General features: G+C 36.2%; 1 protein-coding gene across 2 annotated transcripts in view; it reads left to right on the forward strand.

Moving 5' to 3' along the window:
* LOC109541610 (transducin-like enhancer protein 4) overlaps nucleotides 1–19,594 on the forward strand; it is a 143,158-nt gene that overhangs the window by 47,226 nt on the left and 76,338 nt on the right. For both annotated transcript variants that reach the window (XM_048661019.1, XM_048661020.1), the window contains exon 5: nucleotides 17,734–17,871. In XM_048661019.1, the coding sequence (XP_048516976.1) occupies nucleotides 17,734–17,871 (138 nt within the window). The remainder of the gene's footprint in view (nucleotides 1–17,733; nucleotides 17,872–19,594) is intronic.

The raw sequence follows: 19,594 nt of genomic DNA on the forward strand, positions 1-19,594 counted from the left end.
TGATGAGCATTTTGCGTAGTCAAGGGGTCATCTCGGATGGTTTATTCCAGCCTTTAACCAATCTGTTGCTTCTTTTAACTAGTAGACTTAAGAGATTTATTGTCAGACAAAACTGATTAATTAATTTTCGTTCGATATGGCTACATTGGGGCTTTTTAATACCGGCGTAAACCCATGAAATACAGACATTAAAAAAGGCCACACACATGATATCTCCTAATTACATCTGTTTTGAATCGGATGAAATGCATTATCTTTTATAATTTGTTATTGCCAGCAGGAAGGTGATTAACAGTAAATGGTTTAATGACAGGGCATGATTAAAATTCAATCTGATATAAACGGAACGAAAGTGAATCGGGCATTAGACAATTAATGTTGTCATTAAATGGAGCTAATCAAGTGTAAAGTGGCCGGGTTTTTGCTGGATTCGCACGGGTTTTATTAAATGGCCGGGAGTTATGCGAATGCATCCGGGATATGGCGGCCAACAAGCATAATACATAATCAGTGCCAAAGGAAATAAATCGGCAAACGTGTGCAAACTGGATTTTTCATTTTATTAAACGCCCAACAGAATGTAGAGCGTTAACCGGAAACKTTCAAGTTGCTAAGAAAAACTGAGCACCGAAAACCAAGCACCAGGTTCCTCTTTCCAACTTGCAATTATTGCTCTGTTTGTTCTTTCTTAAATCASTTCAGTCCTTCTGTTTTATATATCAATACAATGTTGAATTGAMTTGMWCAATTGAACAGCCAAACGCAGTGAAAACTGTAAACTAAATTATCGGAAGACAGAGGAAATTGTCAAAAGCACTGCAAAACACTCAGCAATAAAATACATTAGGGAAAACGAACGCAAAACCCCGTCGAAACAACTAGAGAGTGTTTTTGCACAGAACTGGAAGCTCCAGAAATGCTCATGACTCTCGACTGAACTACGGCTCACATTAAATTGAAACAGCACACTAGAGGAAACCCTAAAACCCCACTTTCAAGCACTAGAAGATACCAAAGATAACAAATTTTAAAAAAAGTAGAACACAGCACTAACTACATTCAAAAAAATGATTCAAAACAGGTAGAGAACGCGTCTTTGCACAAAACTGGAAGCTTTGAAAATGCTTTTGGCTCTTAACTGAATACCGACTCACATTCAAGGAAACGTCTGGTGAAAATGACAAGGAAATAAAAGGGGAGAACATTGAACGAAACCAAAGCCAGCAAGTAAACGCCACAGAAAAGTGGAAGCTCTAGAAGCGCTGATGGATTCACTAAGTCGTGCCCGAATTGAAATAAAAAGCTGATTGGTGATTCACATTGGCGTGAAACGAACAAGAAAAACGCTTGAAGGAATTAGACAGGCAATTGCAAAAGTAACAGTAGAGAAAAAGAAGAGAAACATGGGAAAGGATTAGAACAAGCGCACAAACACTTAGAAAAAGCCAAAGTAAGTGTGTTTGCACAAATGTGGAAACTACTAAAATTATCTTAATCTTCAATAGAAAAGCGACTCATATTGAACCCCGAAAAAACTGAAGAACATATCGGTGGACAAAAATTAAAAAATAAAGCTTTAAAAAGCCTCATTCCTAGATTGAACAGCGCTCACATTGGAGCAAACAGTTGACTCACATTAGATTGAAGTAAGCCCAAAAAAACCCTGAAAATAATTAGGAAAACCAAACGCAAAAATTGAAAGTACAAACTAGAGAAAGTGTCCCTGAGAGAACCGCAAGTTTCTAAAGTGCTCTTGACTCAGTTGAACTATTAATCGTTTCTCAGTAGATTGATAGAATAAAGACAAACACTAGAATTAATTAGAATAAACAGCTCACAAATAATGAGAAAAAATAACAGTGGAAACTGCTATAATGCTCTTAATCTTCAATACAACAGTGACACACATTGAAACAGACAGTTGGTTAACATAGCAAGACAAAAAATTTGGGAAACAAAGAAGGAATCTGAAAAAATGATAACAATATCTAAGAAAAACTGAAGACAACTTGTGTGGACAAAAGTGAAAAATGCAGCTTTGACAATCGTCTTCACTCAATTGCACAGCTATTTACATTGAAGCAAACCGTTGACTCACTTTGAACAGTGATTTACAAGATAGTTGATGCAAGGAATTAAGGAAGAAATTATTTAAAACAATTCTAAAAATAAAATACTTAATGTATCGAGTCAAAAATGAGAACGAATGAAATACGGAGAAACTAAAAGTAACGTAGAAGCTAATAAATGCTCATAACTCAGTTGAACACTGTCTGCGATTCAAACAAACCCAAACACATTGAATGAAGAAGCAAACTAAACAATGTGTTGGAAAAGCTGAAGAAATCGCCTGCAAGAACGGTGGCCTTTATTGAGACCAACAATTTACACTGACTCAGATTGTGGAAGAACCAAGAAAAGAATGAAGCCAGTGAAAGACCGGGGAAGAAATTTAAAGAAAATACTATGTGGATTTTGATGCGAGCCACTGTTCAATTGGCAGTCAGAAAAATTGGTGAAGCTCCCTGTTGGACACTCTCTTCAGCTATCACGATTTTTCAACTCTTCTGACGCATAAACAAAAACAAATTGAGTCACTTCTCTATTAGTGCCTCTTGATGTCATCATCTCACTCTTATCCAATAGATCAAATTCCTCAATATTGTCCAACTACCGCATTTTATACGATACGCATTCTCCCGTTTGGGGTGCGTTTCCCCATTTTCCCCAGACACAAACGTTGTTAAAACGGGGACTAACAACACGCCATCAAACACCCACAGCAAATCAGCCCCATTCTCACCACCCTGTCATATCATTAAATCGACAGGATTTGACCCCGCAGCGTCACCAAACTCCCACTCCCGTGAGTCCACCACCTCCTCCCTCCAAATAAAAAACACCCAATTAAGCTCATAAAAAGTCAGGACAAAAACCGAGAACAACATGTAACCATTCAATCAACTCCCGGGGGATATGGAAATAAAAAAATACACACACACACCGGCATTGTTTGTTTTCGGGATCAGCTCGCATCAAGCAGGGATGGAACCGGCCGGTGAGCCCCCGGGGGAGGTTAAAAGAGGACGAACGTCATTTCCACGAAGAACGGGAATGGAAAACGGCCGGATCTTTTGTGTAACATTGAGCCCACAGCTTCGGGAAAGTGGCCACTGATTCGATCACGAAGCGTGCAAATCGATGTTCGTTTCACCCCCTCAACAGTGGCGCCCACATTGGGGCTTGGGACAATGCGAAATTCTCCCAGGGGAAAACCACCAGTCGTATGTGTTGTTTTTAGTTTACTAATAAACTGCGGCAGAATTCATCCAGAGAGCCACTTAAAACCCCAGGAAAGCTGCAGTTGGAAATTGGTCGATTCTCCTCCAATCCCAAACAGATTGTTTGTAGCGTGGCATTCTGAAGCAAAATCCCCATTAAAGTAAACGTAAAAATGATACGCCGCTGGTTTAAAGCAGCCGTCAAGTTTGTTCGGGGTCGTCCCCTATCCGGTCAAATAAACCACCCTCCGGTTTTTATGGCACGTCCACAGCGATCGTAAAGCTCCTCTTTAACAGACCCTAATTAATTTAAAAGCTGCGAATGTTTTGCTCATTTATTCCCGATAGTTCTTCGCCAGCATCAAATAAGTTATTTTTATTTGTTATTACAGTTGTTTACAGGGTGCTGGGCGAATAAATGGCCCACTGGTTCACGGGTTGAGGGTGCAATCTGGCCACTGCGGCCAGAAAATTTGACTTCCCTGAATAAAAGCTGCGACAATGTCTGAGGATTTTGGTGCTACGATAAGAGCATGACTCAGACTTTCTTTCAATGAAACTGAGATAAGTTCTATGTGGTTGAGGTGGATTCATGTGCTTCCGATTTAGAATAATATAAACGGAGGGCAAAAAAGCATAAAATTTTGGAGCTTTTTGGGATTCGTTGGATATTTGCTCTTTAGGATACATATTTGGTCATATCGATGGCCCGATTTATCCCCGGTTGATTTTCTTTTTGGTCGATTCAATCGGCGTACAATGCAATTTATTATGGTGACATTCTGATTGAAGATGATGATGAGGTTTCAAGATTAAATCGGTCCGGGCCTGTTTTGTCGACTGAACGGTATCGTAAGTTTCATCATCCAACAACCCTGAATAAACTGAACTCCCTGTCGGAGTTGCCATCGGCCAAATTATTTGAGTTGCTAAACTAACAAAACTAACAGTCTGTTATTTACCCGGCGCATTATCGCTGATGGACAAGGGGCTCGCTCATCTTCGGTTGGAAAGTCTTGCGTCGATATATTTGATCTGGGCAAATTGGCACCGTTTCTACATACATCGCTATATTCTAACAGCTGTTCAATTTTCTACATATTTTCCCACTTGTTCAACCATGGCTGTTTCATTAAGCAAATATGGGGTTGAAGTTGCTGTGGTACTCCGGTCTCGTATCGTCTAAACCACCTTAAAAAACTGTAGGTTTTTAAGCGCTGGTAAAAAATCGGAACGGAATAATCCAACTGTTTCCTGGTTTGCTAAGGTGCAAAATAACTCTGAAAATGACACACGCTTGCAGCAACGGACAATGAGCTGCTAAGCATTTTATACAAACTGGGAAATGGTCTTCGTAAATCTGGCTGGAGTCAGGTCGAGCCCATCTCTTACAACCGCATGCAAAGAGAAACGCTTTCATTTCTGACGAAAAAATATTATAAAGTTACGCAAAATCCAATTCAAAGTGTCGGTTGGAAGGACCAATTTTTGCTACCTGAAAAACCCTCGTTCTTCGCGTTTTCATATAGAACGAATTTAGTGAGAAGGAGGCCCAACAGTAGGCCTGGGTAACACTGTGTTGAGTGTAGCTATTGAGTTGTTGCCGCTCTCTGAGTTAACGAGTTATAACTCATTGGTTAATGGGTCATAATTAATTTGTTAAAGCTTTTCGAGACCCAAGACTGGAATTTTCACATCTAAAAAAGGGTTATTAACATTTTTTCTGAGTAACATTTTGCTACTGTCAACTACAAACAACTAAAAAAAAGTAATCTAGATTTTCCCAGCAACAGAACTGAGCCCAAAGAAAGTCGACAAGTTTTCTTGTAAAATCGATCTCTTATTTTTTGCATAAAAGATTCAGTTTGCCTGTATTTTACAGTAAAACGTTAGGAAAAACGCGGTTTTTCTGTTTAAGAGACAGTGTTGTTTAGAAGTATAGACCTAAAAGTGAATAAACTCCAGTTTAGCAGAGTTTTCCAAATAAATGATTATAAACTTTCGCTTTTTCAATTCGGGGAAATATTTTTGGAAAGACGGATATATATATGGATATAATTCGATGTTGCAGAAAGTTTTCCAAACATTTTGGGAAAGCGGTTAAGTGAGTGTTCCAATAAAATTTATCTTATAATTTTTCACAGAAAATACCTCAAGATTGCCAGTATTTTAAGTAAAACTAAAAAATAATGCGATTTTTGCGTGGAAACAATTGCTTAATATAAACTTTGCTTAAACTGGAATGACCTGAATATTTAAAGGAACTTTAGAAATCCTCAGAGCGATGAGGACGGCGAATTTTCCTAATAATTTTTTGTAAACTTTTGCTCTGGTCACTTTTTTCAAGATAGTCCTAATTACTTTCGGTAAAAAACTGAATAAAATTATTTGTTTTTTCTGCCAAATTCAAGCTGAAATGGGTTTTCTAAAGTTTCCTGCAAACCGCTGAATGAGGCGAAATTTCTAGCAAAAATTATTTTGTAATTTTTGGCTGAAAATATCCAATTATTGTCAAAAAAGAGAAAGTCATCAGAAAATAATGCCTTTTGCGTTTTCGATTAAAAACTTTTAGTTTTGTGATCGGTTTTGGAGAAAACCTTGATGGTTTTCGGGAAAAAACGCTAAAAATTTATTTGCATTTTTGTCCCGAATTTGACACTGAAAAAAGTTCTTGTAAAATTTTTACAAAGCTATAAATTTATCTTATTTTGGCATAATAGTCTTCCAGATCCGTCAATATTTTTAAGTGAAACTCTACAAAATAGAGCGTTTTTGAGTAGAACGTAAAGCAAAAAAATTCAGCCCAAACTAAAAAACCACATTTTTTAACAAATTCTACAGTCTTCAGAAGAATGGAAGTGACGAGATTTCCAAATAATCGGTTATCAACTCTCTCTTATTCTGTTAATTTTTTGATAGACAATGATTATGTTTTTGTTTCAAATTCGACGCTGGAAAGGGATTCCAAAACTTTTTATAAAGCGGCAAATGATTCGAAATTTATTGCATAATTTTTTGATGCCTTAAGATTGTCAGCATTTTTAAGTGAAACTTTATCAAATTGAGCATTTAGAGAAAAGAGTAACTTGGCTAAATCTGAAAAATTCGGAAATTTGGTAACATTTTCAAAATAGTATTAGTTAATGGCCTAAAGTCCTCAACATTTTCCCAGCAACGGAACTGAGTTTCTGCGCCGGTGCGTTGAGGTGGCGCACCAAGCCATTTGCGCAGCAGTCCGCCAACTCCTAAAAATTCACTGAGTTACCCAGACCTACCCAACAGTAGATTTTTAGAAATATAACCAATTGAATCCTCTATCGGTTCAAGTCTAAACGGAGTAAATCTGGGCTGTTTGGAGTCCAATTCTCACATTTTCCAGTATGCAAATATTAGGTTATTACAAGTACACAAGTACATTAACAGATGCTGTAAGAACATTAAATTAAAACATTTCTTTCTGCGCAGCTTAAGTGCAAAAAAAACTCCCGAACTTAAACAAAAAGAAATTATGGTTAAAAACGATTGAGTTGAAAATTTAGCTGGCTATCTGTCTACCCGGCGTTTCTCTGGATGTTTGATTTTCTGTTATTTTCTATTTTTCGCGGTGGTTGTAAATTTCATTTGAAAGTAGGTATAGCTTTTGTCGTATTTTTCACCGGAAAAGCTTGATCAATGACTAAACAGCTTATTAGCAAAATCGTGGAACCGGAAAACTCACCAGTTTCAATCACCGAACTGTCCCAAATATTTCAGCCCCCAATCAAACCGGTCCCTTGACAACGAATTTTTTACGAATTAATAACCGAGCAAGGGGTGCACAAATATCCCTTCAATCCCGCTTATCCCGTCATTAAATTTAAAGGAGAGTGTTCGTTGTTGATTTCCCCCACGATTTCAATTAAACAATAGACAGATTAAGCGGCAGGGCCCTTTACAATGGCTACATTACATTCTTATGGGGGCCGAACCGCAAAGGGTGTTAATGCAAAGTTAGTTCGTCATTCTATTGGGAAACACTGGCCAGGGACCGCGGTTCTGCATTGTTAATTGGACGGTCAAGACGGTGTAGTTGGGTGTGCTTGGAATGTTAAACAGCCCTGGGACATGGGCGAGTCAATAATCGAGTCGCATCGACTGGAAGACAGTGGGAGAAGAAGACGAAAAAGGAACTTTTCTGATGTTCCGGAAATTCGGTCGCTCCAGCTCTGCGCCCTCGGTGATGAGCTTCCTGAATAAATTACAAGTAGGTAGGCAAGCTTATCTGATCCGGAGTATATGTTTGCGTCACCTCCGCTTCGCCCATTTGCGGTCCCAGGTGTGTTTAGCCATACACACAGGTGACGGTTTCATTATGTCTACATATATTCATGACTTTGCCCTCGATATTCAACGCAAAGGGGATCGTTGACTAAATTTCCACAGCTGGCCGTCAAAAAACATTGAAATTATTATTTATTCTTCAGTAGGTAAATCTGGCCTCAGATGGTTTGACGTTTGTACATCATTTGAGTCGGTCAAGCGTCTTCATAGGCCCAAACTAGTAAAGCTTAGCTCTTAGCGTTAATAATTTATATTTCAATCTCGAAGCGGCGATTGATCGCTGTAAAGTGTGTCATTTTTATTGTGCGGATTGGACGTTCTCAGGGGAAGCAACAGCGTTGTCCTTTTAGGACTAACCTAACCCTTTAAAGCATAGCAAATCTCAAAAAGGGTGGATAAAAGCTGGGTGGTCGTAAGGGTCATTTTGATTCTCAGTCGAAACGCGATTAAAGCGCCTGGAGGTCCAAACAAGCCAGTCGTGCTCTTAGCGTAGCCAAAACCTCATTGGAGAATATTTTCTTCCAATAATGTTTCGGCTAGTTTTAATCGATATATCGATCTGAAATTTGGTACCAACATCGAGGTGCCAACTTTCTCGGTTGAGCTGAAAAATTGCTGATATCTGAGCAGGATTTCGTCCCTTAGAGTCTCTTAAAATGTCAAAATTTTGCAACTGTTTTGGAGCGCCAATCAACCCCGTAAGCACAAGAGCGGATCCAGGGGGGGTCATGACCGCCCTTATGCTGGGTTTATGTCGAGTAACGATAATTTTTTTAATTTCATAGACAGCAAATGACTGAGTTTCTACTACCTAACTACCTCCTTCAATTGAAAACTGGATCCGCCGCTGCTCAATGCATTTTCGCTCAGTTTAGGACTCAAACAAAAAACCCGAAATTCTAAAATTTCTTGAAATCAAGACTTTTGAGAAAATGGCCAATATTTCCTTATCGATGGTCCACTTTCTAAGAAGGCCATTTAGTTATCTCTGGATTGATGTAAAAATGAGCGATTTTGCTTCCGAGAAATGAGCAAAAAAGGAACGGAAAACATGAAAAATTGGCATAATCTTGCACCCAAGTGTCTGAAATTCAAATTTCGCTTTCTGGATCAAAACTGCCTGAATTTCCTCACCCATGTTTTTATGGCTGAATCGAATTTTCTATCCAACGATTCCAAAACGAATTCTGTGGCTCCATTGCGGCCTGAGGAACTTCGAAAAAAGCAGAGTCATTTTTGAGTCGATTTTACAACTCAAAAAAACACTCAATTTTCAAACTTCCTGAAATCAAGACTTTTTAGAAAAAACTGCCAACATTTCCTTATCGATGGTTCACTTCCGAAGTTCTGAAAAATATTCCGTCGAACTTAAAAAGCGAAAGTTTATAATCATTTATTTGGAAAACTCTTGGAAACGGGGGTTTCTTCACTTTTAGGTCAATATCTCTAAACAACTGTCTCTAAACAGAAAAACCGCGTTTTCCCTAACGTTTTACTGTAAAATACTGGCAAACAGAATCTTTTATGCGAAAAATTGAGATATCGATCTTACAAGAAAACTCGTTGACTTTCTTTGGACTTAGTTCTGTTGCTGGGAAAATCAAGATTACTTTTTTTAGTTGTTTGAACAAAGTAGTAAAACGTTACTCAGAAAAAATGTTAATGACCTTTTTTAGATGTGAACATTCTAGTTTCGGGTGTGGTAAAGCTTTAACAAATTAATTAAAACTCATTAACCGTTAACTCAGAGAGCGGCAACAACTCAACACAGGGTTACTCAGACCTAGTTCTCGCTCATTTTGGTTCCGAGAAATGAGCAAAAACGGGACGGAAAACATGAACTTTTGATAGTCGGGAGCATCATTTTGATAGAGTCAGACAACAAATCATTGTCATGCTTTTAGTTTGTCAAGATCGTTTTATGCGCGAGCAAAAGTGTAGTTCGGTGTCAAATCAAACAGTTGCAAGCAATTTTGATAGCATTCGTTTTTGTTCGTTACGGTTCTTGCACTTGCTGTTTTGTTCGGGCTTTTAAAGTGTTTAAATTCAAGGCTTTCGATCTGTCGGTGTATATAAAGAAGTGAAATTATTTGCCCCGTAAAGAACTGGATAATCTTCTAACATTCCAAATTTTAAAATTGCTGAATTTACAAATAGCTGATTAGCCGAAAGGACCATTTCAATAAAACATGCGATTGAGCGTATTGCTGATTAAAGAAAACAGCCTTGAATAAAAAATTGGATACATTTTCATTTTGCTGTGTCCTCTAAGGAAGGCATAGTTTTTTCTCTTAGCTCAAGCTAAAATAATTCGGAATTACAGTAAAAAAATACAGTTGAATTTTGAGGACTCTTTAGCTTTGTTAAGAGTGTCAGCGATGGAAAGTGGAGATGAAAAACAAACGTGCTTTTTATGTGCTTTAATAGACATGAATTTATGGGTAGTTCTGGAGCATCCGGAGGACAACAAACAGATGACCGAAAAGGTTCAAACGCCTGATTAAATGTCCTAAAAAAGAAAACAAGAAAGTGAGTAAAGTAACCAAACGAAAGGCTCAAATTAATGCAGATAATGAAGAATCGATCGAGCGAGGAAACAAATTAATCAATGTTCTAGGAGGTAGAACTCCAAAAGCTCAAACAGGATAATCATCAAATGAAACGCATATAAGAGCACCGAAAGAACGATGAAAAGATAATGTACGATAATGGCAAATTGTTGCTGTTTAAACTTTTTCAGATTAAAGAGTAGCCGGTTTGCGCCCAAAGAGCGAAAAGCTGGCTTTAAGCAAAAAATTCTTTTCTACACGTTTTTAGTGTTGAGTTTGAGTGGAAAATTCTTGACTGTAACTTCCCTTAGTCCAGTTACGCCCCTGTATTGTAGACGGTCGACCATTGAGCGTAAATATTTGCCCCAGCGGAAAGACGGGCTGTTATTAGGAACGTCATTAATGTGACTCTGTTTGTTCTGGCCTGTTTGCTCGAGAGTTTTCATCGTCGTTTATTTTTCAAACACGTGTAAATGTCTTCGGGCGATATATTACACACACACACACACACACACACACACATATCCAAACATGTATGAATATGTATTCTCGAGTAAACGTCTCCTACCGAATGCGTCTACAGCGAGGTGGAGTTAGTTAAACAAACCGGGAGTTGTTTACCCGGCCTGGGATGGAAAGTTTGCAACTTTGCTTTGACTGCAAGTAACTTTTTTGCTTTGGCCAAAGTAAATTTCTTTACGCCGTGAAAGTCTTAGGCAAAGTAATTGGCACTCTAACTAGCCCTGAGACCTACCCGCCCGTCCATGCATTTTTTCCCATTTGATTGAATAAACACGACAATCGCTTTTCAAAAGCAATTAGCTGTAGTGGCTATTTGCTTTCAACCGAGCACTGTTCGAAACAACAACAAATATCGTCCGGAAGTTTTCAACAATCAAGCCGCTTTTCCATTCTACCAAAGCAAGTGTCCGAGCGCGAATCAATTGCATTTTTTCATTAAATAAGCCCCTTTGTTCTATTGGAAACATCCGAATTTTCAATATAGGAAATTGGTGTTTTTTTACTTGTTTCAGTAGGCCCATCCATTGCGTTTTTATAGCTGATTGAGTCTAGTTGGTTACTCATTAAACTACACTTCTGAAAAATGGTTCTTGTGACCAGTCAACCTTCCACGAAATTTTCAATATTTAGAGATTCTTCTCATACACCTAGAAATTGATGTTGAGGTTCCACAGGTGTTATCTTGTCAAATTCAGCTGCCAAAAATGTCTTATTGAGTTCCCAGGAGCTTTTTAGTCGCATTAAAAGCATGACCACGCATTGATGCTCCTAAACTCTAAATAACGCCAAAATCCCAATTGGCATTCTGTTCTCAATAGTTCTTCTCAATTATCTGCGAAAATGTAACCCGGCGTTATTTTCATCTTTACCGCTTTAGACGCCAGTGACTCATTCAACGGCTTTTATGATTGATCAATTTTTTTATTGCTTTATTCGGTTTTATTGGATGATTGTTTCACTCAAAAATAATCTCTTTTCTCTAATGTCGAGAGTTCTAACGACTAGTCAAATAACTTTATTGGAACTTCCTAAAAGCGCAAAAGTTTGGTTTTTTTTTCTGAAAAATACCTTTGTTTTTGCGGGAAAACTGTTGTTCTTGCGTTCCATAAAGATGATGTTTAAACGTTTCCTTTGACGGCATGATTCATACATGAATTCTAATCAAGCTTTTATATCTCAAAAATCATGAAATTAGATTTTTTATCTTTTTTGAATTTTTCACCTCATTGCATTTTCTTCTTTAAAATGCTGTGCTCTTGATACGCTTTTATCAGCCATTTCCTTACAAAATCAGCCATTTTCTTAAAACAATGGCAACGCAAACTAAAAATGGAAACAGAAAAAATAGGAAAATAAATGCAATGCGGAAGCCAACAAACCGAGAAACATTGTACACAATTGAACAAAACCCAGAAGCAAAACAGTAATTAGTTGAAATTAATAAAGAAACACAGTGTTAGGCCTGGGTAACACTGTGTGGAGTTGCGCTTTTGAGTTTTTGAGTTGATGATGATGATGGGAAATATTTTTGGAAAAACACCTAGAATTAGCGGTTTTGTCCAGTTGCAAAAAGTTTTCCAAACATTTTTGCAAAGCGGTTAAGGAGGCGAGTGTTCCAATAAAACTTATCTTATAATTTTTCGCAGAAAATACCTGAAGATTGCCAGTATTTTAAGTAAATGCAATTTTTGCGTAGAAAGAATTGCTTAATAGAAACTTTTGCTCTCTGGTCGTTCTTTTAAGATAGTCCAAATTAGGTACCTACTTTGGGTGAAAAACTGAATAAAATTATTTGGTTTTTGTGCCAAATTCGAAGCTGAAATGGGTTTTCTAAAATTTCCTGCAAGCCGCTGAATGAGGCTAATTTTCTAGCAAAATTAATTTTGTTATTTTTGGCTGAGAGCACCCCATTATTGTCGAAAAAGATGAAAATCATCAGAAGATAGTGCTTTTAGTTTTGTGATCGGTTTTGGAGGAAAACTTGATGGTTTTCGGGAAAAAAACGTTAGGAATTAATTTTTGTTCTTGTCCTGAATTAGCACTGAATAAAGTTTTTGTAAAACTTTTACAAAGCTATAAATTAATTTTAATTAATTAAGTAATTTTTCTCGTAAAAGTCCTCCAGATCGTCAGTATTTTTAAGTGAACCTCTACAAAATAGAGTGTTTTTGAGTAGAAAGTAATGCAAAAAAATTCAGTAAAAACTAAAAAACCACATTTTTTAACAAATTCTACAGTCTTCAGAAGAATGGAGGTGACGAGATTTCCAAATAATCTGTTATAAACTTTTGCTTATTCTGTTCATTTTTTGATAGAAAATTATTTTATTTTTGTTCCAAGTTCGAGGCTGGAAAGGGATTTCAAAATTTTCTACAAAGCCACAGAAGATTCGAAATTTATTTTATAATTTTTGGCGGAAAATACCTTAAGATTGTCAGCATTTTTAAGTGAAACTTTAGAAAATTGACCATTTAGAAGAAAGAGTAACTTGGCTGAAACTGAAAAATTCTGAAATTTGAAGACATTTTAAAAATATTATTAACAAATGGCCTTTAAAATAAATATAAAAAAAACCCGACAGTTTTCTAAAAAGAGTTCTTAATACGCTTTTATGAGCCCAGTCTGTCTCTTTAGTTTTGAGGGGCTGTTGTGTTGCATACATTTATCATCAGGTTGAACCTTCAAGTTAACAATTAATTAATAATTAACAATTAAACATTTTGTGTTCTAGTGAGGTGAGGAACACCCTTCTATAGCCAAGAAATAGTATCAAATAAGGCTACCTAAAAAAACTAAGCTTTCGGTGCTTGTTGCTCAACTATTTACGCTTAACGGTGATTTGCAAGAGGCAATGGTTTGGATAATTAACCATTAAAAAGCTGCCATTTGGTTTTTAGAGATTAATTATCCAAAAAAATATCCTAAGGATTTAATTTTAAAAAAGCTCGTTTATACCAAAACATTAGTGCTTGGAAAATCCAATTAAACTGGTTTTTGCGACTAGAAAGGCATTGAGAAGCGCCCCCAAGCTACGCATTATATTAAAGAAAAGTGTTTTTGCCTAAATACACCCTAAAATACATTTATTCCGTTCAGATTGGGTTTCCTAGGTCACTGTGTTTTTGTTAATTAATAAGTCATGCCATGCCATGCCGTCCATGTGAAGGACATGATCCCCTCATCCAATATCCGAATTATTAAATACAACCCTCATTCGGTCGGTGAATAGGGGAGAACATCATAATGATAAAACACGTTTTGATTCTTGATAACGTTCACCCTTATTTTCGCCCTTCTGGAGAGTCCCTTTTTGTGAAGAGGGTGAAAATTACACCCTTACCCAGAGATACTTATCCTTCACCTTCTTTCGCTATGTGGGTCGCTCCTGTTCGATTTGGGCTAGTTTTTCATCGAGGAATTAATCGGCTGAATTGAGGATAAATGGTCGGGGGGTTTAGTGAAAGGTTTCCTCGATTATCATTGTTCCATTGAGTGGTCCATTTTCCGTTCTCTCTACTGTTCAGTTTACGGATTTTTCACTTTGCTGCTGAATCATGCCGCGACTGTTTATGGGAGAATCACCTACAGCCAAACATTTACTTTGTGATTATTAGATTAAAGCCGAGCAAGCTCAATATAAATGTGAGAGCAAACAGCAGTCAAATTCTGTCTGTGTGTCTGATCCACATTGATTAGCCTTGTCGCGATCCAGATTCGACCCGTATTGATTTTCCCATTAAGCCCGTATGCCCGTCCCTACACCTTGAACACAAAAGCAGCTAAACCAAACAATATAAAACAAACATTAAATTAATGGAACGACATCGTGCTATCTGTATTTCGTAAACAGTAACGTTTATTTTGTATATTGTGTGTGCATTGTTGTGACAGGCCGGTTCCGTGTAAACAACGTCCGCACTTGATTTCCATCGCTGATGATGTTTGGCTGGTTTATTTATATTTCAGACCATTCGAAAATTCGACAATAAAGTCAATAATAGTATACAGTGTCGTCTGGAAGAACGTCTGTTAGAGGCACTCAGAGAAAAACTATTCCGATTAAAGTTCGTTTTGGCTCTTCTAGTGAGTACCGAGATATAAATGAAAGCCACTCAAACAGTTGAATGGAAAACATGCAAAAGCATTCATTTGGAGGATGTCGCTCGAGTAAAATCCTTGAAAAGTAAATAGCCGTTGTTGTACGTTTTATTTTACTTTATTTTTTTCGCTGCGAGTCCCGGACCATTCGCTGACGAGTGTTTGCTCAGTTCCGTGCAAACATTGCATTCACTGTTTGTTTTTCCAGTTCACTGTAAGTCCGATTTTGCCGGTGCATTCTGCACTTACCATGCTTTTTCCCTTGTAATTGACAATTAAAACGGTCATTCCAGTCGTTTTTCGACTGGGCAAATAGCTCCAATTACCTATTTCCCCAAATTTACTGAATTAGGTCATGTTGCAACAATGTTAATGCAAAAATTATAGGTGTGTTGTCTTTGTCAAGCGACTTTACGAAACTGCTTTGAAAAGCTTGATTTTTTTTTGATTCTAAGGCTTTCTTGTTGGTTTATTCACTGTTTTTATGTTTTAGTATTTTTGCATAAAATTTCATTGCAGTAATTTAAAATACTACGGAACAACTAATTGCCAATAAATAACTCAATCAACATGATTTACTTGCGACCTTATCAGAACTTGAACTTGAGACACTCGGTATATTGTATTTTAATTCTTCCATAAAGTTGTGCAAATGACGAATGAGGCTCACCCGGAAATTTTTTCTTGTATCTTTACTAAATGAGTTTGACATCAAACTTTTTTAGTTTGCGCTTTCCTTTCTTGTTACTTTCGTCATTTGTTTCTCCAAAGCGCAAAGAGTTGATGTTTTTAGTTCTTTGATTTTGCTTGTTTTTTCGTTTTTCTCTCATTACATTAAATTATCATGTGCAATTTTATGCAATTTATTCTTAAAAGTGCTTGTTTTATTCTATGCATTTATTTTGCAAAAATTTTATCCACGTTTCCTTAAAAACTTTCTGCTATTTTTCTTAATACCTATACTAAATAAGTTGCATATAAATCTACATTTATTTACGATTTTGTAAACTTTGTCTCCTTCGCTGTTTATTTTCTTTTCTCAATTTTTTTTTCGGGTTTTTAACAATTCGCTGACGAACATATGTTGTAAACAAAACATTTGCTGATGTTCTTCAACTGAARCAGTTTTATAATCGTTTCTCATTCTACTTCTGACAATCTTTAATTTTTTTGGAATTGGAATTTTTTCCAGTTTCAAGTTCCATATAACTTGCTTCATTTTTTCTCTTATCTGCTTGCTTATATTTTTTTTTCGTTTCGTCGTCATTTGATTCTGATTTTCCGGTTTTTGCAGTCTTAACAATTCGCCAACGAGTAAATTGTTTGTTGTAAATTTTTCACATAAAACTGTGAATATTTATACTCACTAGAAATTCAAAATGTCACTTGTTTGTTGCCTCACCTCTGATTCTTTATCAACTTTTTATGTGTTATAATTTTTTTTCGTGGCTTCGTCATTCGTTCATATTTTCAGTTGATTTTTATTTTCCTTTTTGAATAATTTACCCGCGAAAAAATGATTTACATGGGAAATATTTGGAAGCATTCTTTAATTGAAACAGTTTATTTTTCTACTTCTGACACAGTTTATATTTTTATCTAGTAAATTCCCTAAAACTGTGGGAATGAATGACGATATTCACTTAAAATACAGCCTGTTTTCGCTTTCAATCTCTATTTCTTCTTCAACATTTTTCGCCTGTTTCTGTATCATTTAATTCTTATTTTGAGTTTTAGCAATTCACCGACATGATAAGTGTTTTGAACTAAACATTTGTTGATGTTATTTAACTTTTTTACAATCGTTTCTCTGTCTGCTTCTGACACTTTTAATATTTTTGTTTAGTAAATTCCCTAAAGATGTGAAAAAGAATGCACTCACTTGTTTTTGTTCCTAATCCCTCATTCATTTCCAACATTTTTAGTTTTGTCGTTTTTCTTTTCTCATTTTTGTTTTTTGATTCTTGAGTTTATTTTCAGAGATATTATTTGTTATTTTATGGTTGGTTTCGCTTAATACTTGTTTCTCTATCATTCGAGCCCAATTTGTTTTCGGCCTTCTGCAGTTTCATCTTCAAATGTATCTTTTAGAACCAGAAATGAAAATAAAACGGAATATTGGAAATCAAATCAGATTCAAAGAGTTACGTAACAGATACAGAAATTGGAATAATCTAGAAAAACCACAGGGACAAGAAGGAAAACAACAATAAACCCAATTTTGTATACTGCTGAAAGAACGTGAAATAGAAAACGGTAGTGAGGCAATCGAGACCAAGCAAAATAAGAATTAACATAAAAAATAAATGCAGGATGAGAGAGTAACAAAAGCAATGGAACGATGGAATTAAATTGACCAGAAAATCATTGTAATGAAAATCGGCAGTTTTGAGTCAATCTGTCATGCGGCAAAAATACACTGAAATCGACGAAAAAAAGCTAGAACGATGTAAGAAGTGTAAAAAAATTCAAAGCTGAACATAAAAAACTCCGCAGAAGAATAACTGACAACAGAACAAATGGACAAAGATGTACAAGAGTGAAACAAACAAAATTAGTCGAGAAATTTTGTACAAGCACAAAGCTTTGTATAAGCAAAACCAATGAATAAATTGACAATTAGTTAAAACCAGTAAAAGCTCTGTACAATCAATTGAAAGCATTAAAAACTAAGTAAATTAAGTGAATATATGTATTGGATTAAACAATAGCTAAAAGGAATGCAAACAAACCTCCAGAACGAAAACAAATCTGAACAACTGTGACAACCAGCAAGGACAAGGACAAACACCTGAAAGAAGCGATAATTAAAGTAAAACTAAAATCGTTTCATTACTCTCTATTGGCTAGTGGATTTCTTCTTGACTGAAACATTTTCAGTGCATCTGCTGTTCTTCCGTGTTTCATTCATATGATTTCTCTGTGCGCTTATTCATTTTAATAATATATTTTTTTAATTTCAGACTGAAATAGCAAAAAGACTGAATGCTATCATAGCACAAATCATACCTTTCTTGTCACAAGAACATCAGCAACAAGTGGCTACCGCTGTTGAAAGAGCGAAGCAAGTTACAATGACTGAGCTGAATGCCATAATCGGGGTAAGTTTTCAGGCTTTATCCACATTTTTAATGTACAGTTTTTAGCAGAATTAGGGCGAATCCATTCGGGTAAAACGGGCGTAAATAAGGCAATATTATGCATACAAATCGGACCCGAAAGACAACAGAACGCGCTAAACATCCATTTTACAGCCCACACATAATACAGAGCTCTCTGTTTACCGACTTCCCCCGGTTGCGTCGAGAAACTCAGAGTGAATTTAACAAATTAAGACAATTAGCGGTCTGGCTTTGAGGCCCCATCTCGAATAATTCCGCTAAAATATACAGCGTCTAACAGTATTACTACCATATTTAAATAAAGTTGTTTGCGTTTGGTCTTAGCTAAAGTCATTATTCATTTAGCGCCTTCCTGCTAATCAGCAGGTTCTTGTTGTTTTAGGATCGAATACATGCTGACTAGTCGCCTCTTCCTCAAACGGAAACAAATAACGTCATTGTCCCCGACTGCGGGGGGAAAAGAACTAAGAGTATTTGAAATATTCGACAAACAAGCTCCCATTGTTAATATTCACATTAACATGAGATGCTCGGTTTTCTTCTAGCTCTCCTTTCCCGTACACGGTTTATGCCGGTTGCCATGAAAAATTTATATTTTAGTTAGATTTTTCCATGGATAATGGAAAGAGGAATGAATCTCGGAAATATAGGTAGCATGTCTGCTCGCATTTTAAAATCTCGTATATTTTCCATTCCGCTTTTATTGGAAACCTATCTGTTAAAAATGGAGTTCGCGTTCTCGCATGAATGCTGATATTTTTATTAAAGGGGACTGGTGGAATATTTTTCGCGTGGATTTCGTGAAAGATGATCATTTGCTTTTATTACGCCTGAATGCGTGCCCAAATCGCTTTCATGTCTACCCTATCGATATTTGCCATCTTCTTCATTTATCTAAGGTCCTTTTTAACATCATGCATTTTTGTTTACTACTTTAAATGCGGTTTTCCTCTTCATATCTATTTTACCTCTCCTTTGTAATAACTACGAAGCTTTCATTTGCTTTGAAAATTGATTGATTTTTGAAAGGAGGAAAATTCAAAACATTTTTGCTGTTTTCATTTTGCCTTTTTTTCTGATTGGTATTTGCTTATATCGATTTTTTCTCACCTTTGCATTTGATCAACGTTCTTCTTGTATTTTTTGTTTTTTTTCATTTGTCTACCAAATTCATTGATTACTAGGCTTTTGATTTTCGGCTATTTTAATTGATCCTTTCCTTTTTTCATTGTTTTTTGATTGTTACTGTTTTAAAACTTCTACTTTGCCTTAATTTCTTCCTTTGATGATTGCACCCGTTTACTGTTTTTATTACTTAACCTTCTCACTATATTTAACGATTGTAGTTTTGACACATTCTGCCCTATTTATGCAAATTTATCATCTTTATGTCTTCTCTGTTCTTCCCTGCTCTAATTCTTCTGGAATTTCTTCGTTTCCAAATTGCGTTCGTGTTTTGGTCTTTTGGACAACTGAAATGGACAAAACTAATATATTTTATGGAAAATTTTATGAAATTGTGTCTATGAATTTTCTAATGTTTTGCTACTCTGAAAACACAATTCTTATTTTAATTGTGCTTTGTGCTTTGTGCTTCGTATTGAACAAATTGTTATTTTCTTGTTTCAGTTATCTTCGATTTTGATAAATGCCAATCTTGTTCATGTCTAGTTCCTTTCCATTGCCCAGTAAATTAATTGAT

The sequence above is a fragment of the Dendroctonus ponderosae genome, unplaced genomic scaffold (assembly GCF_020466585.1).
Source record: "Dendroctonus ponderosae isolate FM_Combo_2020 unplaced genomic scaffold, Dpon_F_20191213v2 Dpon_F_20191213_1, whole genome shotgun sequence".
Classification (NCBI taxonomy): Eukaryota; Metazoa; Arthropoda; class Insecta; order Coleoptera; family Curculionidae; genus Dendroctonus; species Dendroctonus ponderosae.